Raw genomic sequence first — 10,019 nt, 5'->3', positions numbered from 1 at the left:
AAGTTGTGATTGAATCAGATTGTTTGGCTGCAGTTCAAGCGGTAAGGAGCAAGGTTCGTATGAGGTCTCCTTATGGGCGCATAATCGAAGACTGTAGAAGGTTGTTGGAAAATCAAAACACAGTGTCGTTGTTATTCATTAAACGGTCTGCTAATATGGCAGCTCACGAGCTTGCTCGAGTGTCATATTCTTTTCCAGATCGCGTTTTCGATAGGAGTTCTGTTCCTATTGGTGTAGAAAATGCTTTGATTGCTGATTCGTATTAATAAAATTCTCTTTGTTCGTCAAAAAAAAAAAAAAAAAAAAAAATATGTTTATATTAAAAAATAAATTACAATAATATAAGACCTTTTATTATTTATACATGAAATTTTTTATAAACACAAAATTTTATCATTAAAAATTATTATAATAATAAATCTAAGATTTATTATACATCTCGAGTCATGAATTAATTAGATTTTTTAGATTATCTCTAGTATATATGGTCTCATGTGTAGATTCATTTACTACAGATTTTACAATGTGTCTTTAGCATCAGACCAAACAATTACCTGGGATCAGTAACATTAAGCTATGCCGAAGAAGATCAAAAAGAAGCTGAGTCCTGAAAAAAACTAAGTTCTTAGGCTTTTATTACAATATTTAAGCACTTCATATAATTTGCCAAACCGCAACAAAATAGTGGAAATAGGCTTATGTCATTTTTTAAGTCCAGAATCACTACATCCAAAACACCCACTAATAAGGGACGGGGACGGAGGGAGTAATAGAAAAGGAAAAACGAGCTGTAACCCAACCCACTGAAATAGTAATTGGGCCCATCACATCTCACCAGCTCCAAGGCTGTCTTTATCTTTCATTCTCATCCCCGCGATCAAGCAGATTCTTATTATTGTATTGTTCACTGAATTTTACACTTCTGCCCTCGTTCGACTGTCCTACTTTTTATCTTATTTTCAGTAGATACGATCTTGATTCTTGAAAAATAAGTAAATAATACTTCCTCCGTCCCATTTTAATTGACACTTATTCTTTTTTAGGACTACTTTTCACTATTACACCCACTACTTCTTCCACTATCTCTATTCTATAATAATATAAACACTATTACACCTACTACTTTCCTCCACTATGTCAAATCTGTTATTAAAATTTTGATGGGTCCCATCACTTTACCAACTTTTCAATTAATTTAATTTCTTTCTTAATCTCCGTGAAAGTCAAAACATATCAATCTTTTTGGGACGAAGGGAGTAGTATTTTAAAACAAATGTTTATTTTTATTAATGAACTATTTATTTCAATAAGAAAGCATATAAACATAAAATTTAATAAAAATAAGTCTTTATTTTTGAGTGAACACCACCTTTGTTCATCAGTTTTTTACTCCCTTCGCCTTATTGAATTCTTTATGATTTCCTTTTTTTTACCATTCCATTCATTTCTTTATCTTATAAAATTTTTCGAAAATAGTAAAATTTTATAATATGAAATTCAATACCACCTATTATTTTCATTTATTTTTTCAGATTTATGCATTAAATATAGATGGATCTCATCACTTTCTCCACTTTTCTTTCTCTTACTTAATACTATTTTATACATTTTTCTTAGCCTCCGTACCCAAACCTAATGCAAGTAATTCATTGAGCCGATGGAGTATTTTTGAGTGAACACCACCTTTTAAATTACGTAACTCATCAAGACGATTAAATAATTGATTATTTAATCAACCATCCCATTAATCTCTGGTCAATAAAAATTCAATTTAATAATAATACCTAGTCACTTTGTCTCATTTAATTCTATACGTTTCTTTTTCACTGTTCGACACGCACCTCAATGCTCCTATAAAATATAGTTCTATAACTTATTTTTAATATATTTTTCAGAATAAAAATATAACATTCAAACTTTTATTTATAAAAAAAAAATCTTAAAAATAAGTTATAAAATTATATTTTATATTAAAATCCGTGACGCGTGCCGTCCCCCGATGTATATATAACTCAGGGGGACGGGAGTAACAAACCGAAGATACAGAATAAGCCAGTACAAGTAGTGACCGGATAGGAATTGCAATTCTATAGTAAAAAGAAAGGTCGGAGGTGTATATTGTAATTTCAGAGCACCCCTCCCCTCCAAAAAGTAGTTTCCGGGTTCGTGTTCCCCCGTATCTAAATCTAATCTACTCTCTCTCTCTCTGCACACACATCTCTCCCTCTCTCCCTCGTGTACATACACTGTATCCAATTCATCAAATCCCTAAATTATAGCTCAATTAAATACACACAACACTTATACACATCTAAAGCTTCAATCTTGCTTAACGTCTAGGTTTAGTCCTCTGATCTTCGATTTCAAATCTGTTATTAGATCAATCAAACTGTTAATTACATCAGTTAAATCGTTAATTAGGTCATTAATTAGCTGAATTAGGGACTGATCTCATGGCGGCGACGACAATGGCGACGGCGGCCGGAATGATGATGATTTTGTACTATGTATTGAGCCGGAGACTGTCGTCGAAAGTGGGTGAGGAGGATAATGATCACGACGAGAACTCGAAAGCGAGTAGATCGAGGAGAATTGTGAGGAGAACAGCTCATGCGCCAGCTACGTGGTTAGAGACTATTAGTACACTCACGGAGACGCTTAGGTTTACGTATTCGGAGACGTTGGGGAAATGGCCTATTGGTGATTTGGCTTTCGGGATTAATTATCATATGCGAAGGCAGGTCAGCTCGCTTGCCTGATTTTGTCTACAGATTGTCTTTAAGTTATTGACTTTCAATTTGACCTTGTTGCTTGTGAATTTAATTAATTTTGTTAAGATGTCGATATTTACGGAAGGTTTTAGCTTTAATTATCTGCTCTTGTGTGCGGTTATATGGACATATCTGGACTTTTTTTTGGTTTTGTTTCAGTAAAAATGATATATTTTTGGATTGTATGCACTGGAGTAGAGCTGTGAAAACTTTTGAATTGTAGAATCTATGTTTCTAATTGTCGTTTATGTTATTGAATAGTGTTGTCCTCTTTCTAATTTTCTCTAAAACTGAAAATTTTGAGTTTTTGGGTTTCTTTCGGCGCATGTTATGTTGACTTGGATATTTTATTTTGCTTTCCTTTCTGTTTGTTTAACATTTTTGCAATTTGTTTGTTTTTGTAATTGGATATGCAATTTCTGATGTGTTTGATAGCATGATAGTGACAGTGTTTATGGATTAAATTAATAGATTTTAAAAGCCTCCACTTTGACTTGTTTGTGCTTTTTTATTGACAATTTTAATTCGGGGCATTGTATGTTTTACAAATAAAGAAGATTTCAGCATTGTTAGTTTACATATACAGATGATTTGGCATTGTTAGTTTCCTGTTGTGAACTTTTTACTGGGGCGGCAATTTTCGTTTTGGTGGCCTTAGGTGCTCATAAAGGGTCAATTTTGGACTGTATATACTACTTTGCTATATATAGCACTTTTGAATTGTCAACTAATTAAATGTGGATTCGGGCACTTTTGAAAGATGAAGAGATAAAAGGGAATATATATTTGGGCTACGTATGAATTAGATAGTGGATAATTTGAACTAGTTTGTTGACGAGGTTGTACATTCTTGCAGGGTAATCTGCAAGTTGCAAGTGTATATGCTGGTGATGATTGTGTTGAGCTTAAGGGGCCATATATATTAGCTGATTTAAAGCATTACTTGACATTATTAACCTCCTGTATTCTTTTCTCGAAGAAGCCATTTCCAGTTTTTTTGGACACTGCTGGCTATAATCAAGCAGATGTTCTTCTTCAGAAGCCGAAAGCTGGGGTATGTAAATTATATTGTATGTTTAGTTGGTTAAAGATGAACCATCTTCATGTTAAAATTGTGGTCTAATTGATTTCATTAATACAGATTCTCAAGCCTGCCTTTACTATATTGCGTGATAGAAATTTAAAATGTTTCCTTCTATTGATACGGGGAACTCATAGTATCAAAGACACGCTAACTGCTGCAACCGGTGCAGTGGTCCCTTTTCATCATTCAGTTTTACATGATGGTGGTGTTAGTAATTTGGTATTAGGATATGCTCACTGCGGGATGGTTGCTGCTGCACGATGGATTGCAAAGCTCAGCAGTCCATTTTTACTGAAAGCTTTAGAAGAATTTCCCAGCTACAAAGTGAAGGTATAGAAAACATGTATTACTAGTTTTCCTATGGTCTTGTTTGGTTTGAAGCTACTTGACCTGTGCAAGTGGAAGTGTCTAGGAAGTAGGTATAAGTTGTTGATTAGTTGGATAAAATTTTAGAGGTCATCAATAGTCTTACATGTGCCAAAACACCATAAATTGACATTAATGCAGTAAAAATAAAAGTAAACGTCATTCCATCCTAGAGTTTTAGACTTGTATATTTTAAATATTCAACTAATATTATTTTTTATTAATTACTATATTTATGCCTCATGTTCAGTCAATACATTCTTTAACATATATGTTATCATATTTATATAGTTTTACTAGATTTTTGCAGATATATAGTTAAGCTATATAATGAGGTATGGACAATGGTTAGTAAAAGAAACAGAATTTTCTTCCCACAAAATCTAGTGAGTTGCTCTAAACAGTACACCTAATGGTATACTTGTTTCTTTGAGGTTTGGTGTTCAATACTATGTAAGCTATGAATTGCATTTATGTTTTTATAGAATGTTGTCTTCTACCTCTTATATAGAGTTGATTGTTATTTTTACTGATTTCTAGTACTATTAGTTATAATTATCAGTGCAATTTCTAGTTTTTATATTTACTCTCTCTATTATTTTGTTTTAGTTAATTATCTTCTTGGGTTCAGAGCTAGAACTCTTTAATACGTTTTCATTAGGCCGAGACTATTTTAAAGGATGATCTTTCTGTTGCCTTGATATATAAATATGCATTATTTTTCTTTACAGTTTATTATTATTCTCGAAACACTTTGATTATTGTTATGGAACACTTAAGAATTAGATTCCTTATTACACTATCCCTACAGAAGGTTACCTTAAAACTTGAAGCAATAGATCTGTTCTTCTTTATTTGTATATCAGTTGCAATTATCATTTCCCTCTTCTTTCACAAAAGCTGTGCTCCCAAATTTTTTTAATGAGAGTAAAGCAGAGAACAGAACAGAAGAAAAAGCAATAAAGGAAGCTAACAAATTGTAATCACAGTTATCTGGAAAGTGGGAAATTTTTTTGAGAAGAAAATCAGAAGAATTTCCTATTCCTTTCTTTTCTCTTCTTTGCTAAAGAAGCACTGTATCCAGATTTGAAGAACTCTCTCATTATCTTCACAATATATCCTTATTATCTTTCATTTCTTAATTTCATTAAATAAATCATCTATCATCAATCTTACCCATCAACTGCTCTTTTAAATGCATATTGTCCACTAAAGAGGTTGAATATACTCATCATTCCAGTAGCCAGCTGCATTAGCATTAGATGTATGAATATAGCAGGAACAGGTTTTTCTAATGTGTAACATCGACCATTTATTCAAATGTTCGGTTCATATATATATATATATAATCTGAAGTCTGTAGATTATGATGTCTTACTGCAACATAAATACCTTCCTTTTACTTGTAGATAGTTGGCCATTCACTTGGTGGTGGTACTGCTGCACTATTAACCTATATCTTCCGGGAACAGAAAGAGTTATCATCAACCACTTGTATCACATTTGCACCAGGTATGTGTATCGACCCCAACGCTGAGATTTTGCATTGTGGTCTGCAAGAAAATATACTCAGTTTATATCCTTTGCTCTTTCCACTAAGCACATAGGTCATCAACATCTATGTACTGGAGTGTGAGCTAGCAATTTCATTATAAAATTCTTTAGTCGCTGCTTGTTAGCATAGGAAGACTCCTTATTGTAATAAGGGTCTAAGGTTGTGTTCACTTGGATGGAATGGAATTAGGAGAGAATGGAATGAAAAATTATACTATAGAAGTTTTATGGAGAAAGAAGAGAGTATGAGAAAATAATGACTAGTTATGAGGGAGTCTAAATTTTGTATGATGAAGATTGTAGGGAAACATGATGTTGAAGTGGAATGAGCATTCCTCTCAAAACATGTAGATTAGATTTGTAGTTCAAATATTTAGAATAAAATGATTGGAGGAATGAAAATTATAGACTTTTTCTCTAGTCACCCCAAATTTAGAGTACAAATTTCGTTCCATTCTCCGCCATTTCATTCCATCCAAGTGAACGTCTAAGTTCTTAATACAGCATGGAACTTTTTCATAGAAGAATTCAGAATAGGTAGATTTTTTTCCGTTTATGTATGGAATAATAAGTTTGTTATTATTTTCTGGGGTACCAAAAGTTCATACCATAGAATTTTAGGGAAGTAGTAACATGCTGATATGATGTGGGGTAAATAATGCATCCGCGTGTAATAGAATAACTCCAAAATGATTCAGAGACTGTTGTTTTAGATTTGATAAAGTTTGAAATGCTGATATGATGCTGGGTAAATAATGTATCATCTTGTAATAGAGTAACTCGATAATGACTTGGAGACCGTTGTTTTAGATTTGATAAAGTTTGGTGTTTTTACTTGTTTGGTTTAAAGAACTGTATCTACCTCATGCTGAGTGCCGGACAGTTATCATGGAAAAATCAACTCTTACTCAGTATTAGTTTTTGCTAATATTTTTAGGCAACTTTTTTTTTTCCTGGCAGCTGCTTGTATGACATGGGAATTAGCAGAATCAGGGAAGCATTTTATTACGACTATCATTAACGGTTCTGATTTAGTGCCAACATTCTCGACTGCTTCAATTGATGATCTTCGTTCAGAGGTATGGTTACTCATCTCTCCTTAGGATGTGTATATAATACTTCCTCCATTCCAATTTATATTTATATGCTTGTCGCTTAACCCAAAATGCCTAGTAGTTTATATTAAAAGTGTATCTCTTATCCAATGTACATCAAATTGTTGTAAAATATGTTATTTGTTATAGCACCAATAAAACCTTTCCCAAAACCATGTAGCACTAGTTCACTACCATTCACATGGATTAGGTCTAAGTAAATATATAATTCTCGATTATATTGATGTAAATTGATTACAGAACTTTCTATGTCTAAAGGAGATTGTCTAATTAAAGGCCTCTTATCAGGTCACAGCATCATCTTGGTATAATGATCTGCGGGATCAAGTGGAGCATACAAGAGTTCTGAATGTTGTTTATCGCTCTGCAACTGCTTTGGGATCTCGTCTCCCATCAATAGCTAGTGCAAGGGAGAGGGTTGCTGGTGCAAGTGCTTTCCTTCGTCCTGTTTCTAGCAGTACTCAGGCAAGTTATATAGTGCAGCACTCTGTGTGTGAAAGCTTTGCCAAGTTTCATAATAATTTGAACTGGACTTGTGCTAATTTTTTCCAACTTATTTGTCAATTAGAAAGGAGCAGTTACATTATAATTCAAACACAAATTATGTACTGCGTTTATTGATTTGTCCATGAGAAAGTGTAACAGACTGATGATTTAGATTTCAAGTTTTGCTCAAAACAAGTTTGGTTGAAATTTCATCCTTTCAAGTCAATGAAAATGTTTTCTATAATTTAGTTATCAATAACTTATCGAGCATGTTATATGACTGGTGACCTGTGCCTGATGAATTACAGGGTGTGATGAAGCGTGCCCAGTCTGTTGCTCAGGCTGTCGTTCCATCCAGTTCTACCTTGTCATCATGGTCATGTATGGGTGCTCGTCGACGTATTGTTGTATCCTCAAACACTAAAGAAGAAGATATGCCTGAAACTTCGCTTATTAGTGGGCGATCGCGATCGCGATCACCGCAATCTCCCAAGACTGAGATTGTTGGAGTTTCTGACGCACATCATGTCAAACTAAATGCTTTCAGAGTAGTATCAGGAAATGAGGAGACTGATGAAGAAGAAGAGCTCCTTTCAGAAAGCAGAGTCAAGAATAGTGCTTCCAACATGGAGGAGATAACGGAAGGTGAATTGTTGTACGAACTGGAGATGGAACTTCAGAGAGGAGAGAATGGAGCTAACAAGAAAGCTCAGGAGGAGGAAGAAGCTGCTGCTGCAAGAGAAATTACTGAAGAGGAAGTGGAGCTAGCTGTTGCCGCTGATACTATACCACCTCCATCGACATCCGAAATTGCAGAGAACCTTCAATTCTATCCCCCGGGAAGAATAATGCATATCATTTCTGTTGTTTCAACTGATGCAAGTGATTCTGGTCAAGACCACTTAACTGAGGAGCATGAACATGTTGGCATCTACGAGACAAATAGGGAATTGTATAGTAAGCTGCGATTGTCAAGAACAATGATTAATGATCACTACATGCCTATGTATAAGAAGATGATAGAATTGTTAATCAGAGAACTGGAAAATGATAATGACTGTATTTGCTCCATTTGAAAGTATGTGATATTGAAAACAAGCTTGGAAATTTCCCTAATTGGGGAATACACTAATTCTTTTGTAGTTGTTTTGGAAATCTTTGTTCCCAAGATGGATCATCAATTCCCCAGATATCATTAGCATCAGACTGAAGAAGAATTTTTGGTCAAAAAGGCGTGGACCATTGTGATACGCAAGGTCCTGTGGTCTGTTCAACTCGGGTGGACCATTGTGATACGCAAGGTCCTGTGGTCTGTTCAACTCAGGTGAGCGTCCAGAAGCAGGTGAGATTTCTGTGACCCTTGTCATTTTCACCTCAAATTTAATTTTGATACTTGTTCGAACCAAGTGAACAGTGCGCCTCTTCTAGAAAGCTGCTCGCGAAAAACTAAGGCAGGAACGGAGGAAACACAAGTAATAAAAATTATAAAAGCCGCCACCCTCAAGCCTCAAGGTTGTTTCAGTTGTACATTATTCTATGAATGTGCAAAGACTGATGACTAGTTGGCTAAGAGCCTAAGATGAAGCCACTATTTGAATGTTTAAGGACAAAAATATCAACTTCATCTGCCCTTCCTCTCCTTGCAATTCAGAGCCAGCTTCTTCGGAAAATCCACCATATTCTGTATAAAAACCCAAGTATCTCGCCCAGTATTCTTCATAGTTCATGTACATATCAATCTTGAAAAGTAACATTAAACTTTGGAGCTGAAACTTGTGAAGATTAATGGCAATAGTGATGTTCAACTTTGGAGCTGAAACTTGTGAAGATTAGTGGCAATAGTGATGTTCGAAGACACAGATACATTCGTCGTAAAGGTGGCTATTTTTCCGATTGTTCAAGCTCTGGTTTATTTCATCCTTTCGAATTCTTCTGATGTCTTCTCCGACAACAAGTTGATAAAATCACTTAGCTTCAGATCAGCTCGAAAGCTTAGCATTAACCGTGTGATTGCTGCCATCTCTGACATCCCGCAGGGGGGCGAAGCATTCCCTTCATTTTCAATTTCTCCATCTCCTCCTAGCCAAGAAGAACCTACCATGGTTATTGATTAATTTTATATGCAGATATTAATACTCTGCCTCTGGTCTTGATGTCTTATTGTTTTGTTTTTAGTGTTTAGGGAGTTGATGAGTAGTTTTTTGATGCAGCAACTCGTATAATATAGTACACTACTGAACATTGTTTTTCGTTTTACATATCAGATTATTTGTTAAATTACGAGACAGAAAGATGTGAAATTTGATACTAAGTAGGGTTTAACTTTAAGCTAATCTAATACATAACTTCATCCGGAGCCAATGCAACAGATTGATTAACACAGGTTGTTCTGCACTTCTTCTAGCTCCAGAAACGGAATAACAGCAAAATACTTTATAGAAGTAAACAACAAAAGCTCGCGTGTGATGAAAATGATACTACAGGTGCGTAATTCGAGCCAAGCTGGTATTTAGCTTATTATTAATTTTGGAGTTGATATTTAAATGAGTTGAGCCGGTCGTTTAATCCACCCTCCGTTCTCATCTCCAGCTTCTCTGCTTCACTTTCGATTCAAGTTTACGAGTTGCCGAGTGTCGGTTTTAA

General features: G+C 34.7%; 1 protein-coding gene across 1 annotated transcript; it reads left to right on the top strand.

The window, feature by feature from the left end:
• The first annotated feature begins 2,089 nt into the window (after positions 1–2,089).
• LOC108196451 (uncharacterized) lies at positions 2,090–8,531 on the top strand. Its single transcript, XM_017363746.2, has 7 exons — positions 2,090–2,741; positions 3,628–3,825; positions 3,913–4,185; positions 5,631–5,733; positions 6,736–6,854; positions 7,179–7,355; positions 7,685–8,531. The coding sequence occupies exons 1-7, from the start codon at positions 2,454–2,456 to the stop codon at positions 8,450–8,452; spliced, it is 1,926 nt and encodes a 641-aa protein (XP_017219235.1). The 5' UTR covers positions 2,090–2,453; the 3' UTR covers positions 8,453–8,531.
• The last annotated feature ends 1,488 nt before the right edge of the window (positions 8,532–10,019 follow it).

Source organism: Daucus carota, chromosome 7, assembly GCF_001625215.2.
Source record: "Daucus carota subsp. sativus chromosome 7, DH1 v3.0, whole genome shotgun sequence".
Lineage (NCBI taxonomy): Eukaryota > Viridiplantae > Streptophyta > Magnoliopsida > Apiales > Apiaceae > Daucus > Daucus carota.
The sequence above is the reverse complement of the archived record's forward strand: the minus strand, read 5'-3'. Positions and strand labels throughout refer to the sequence as shown.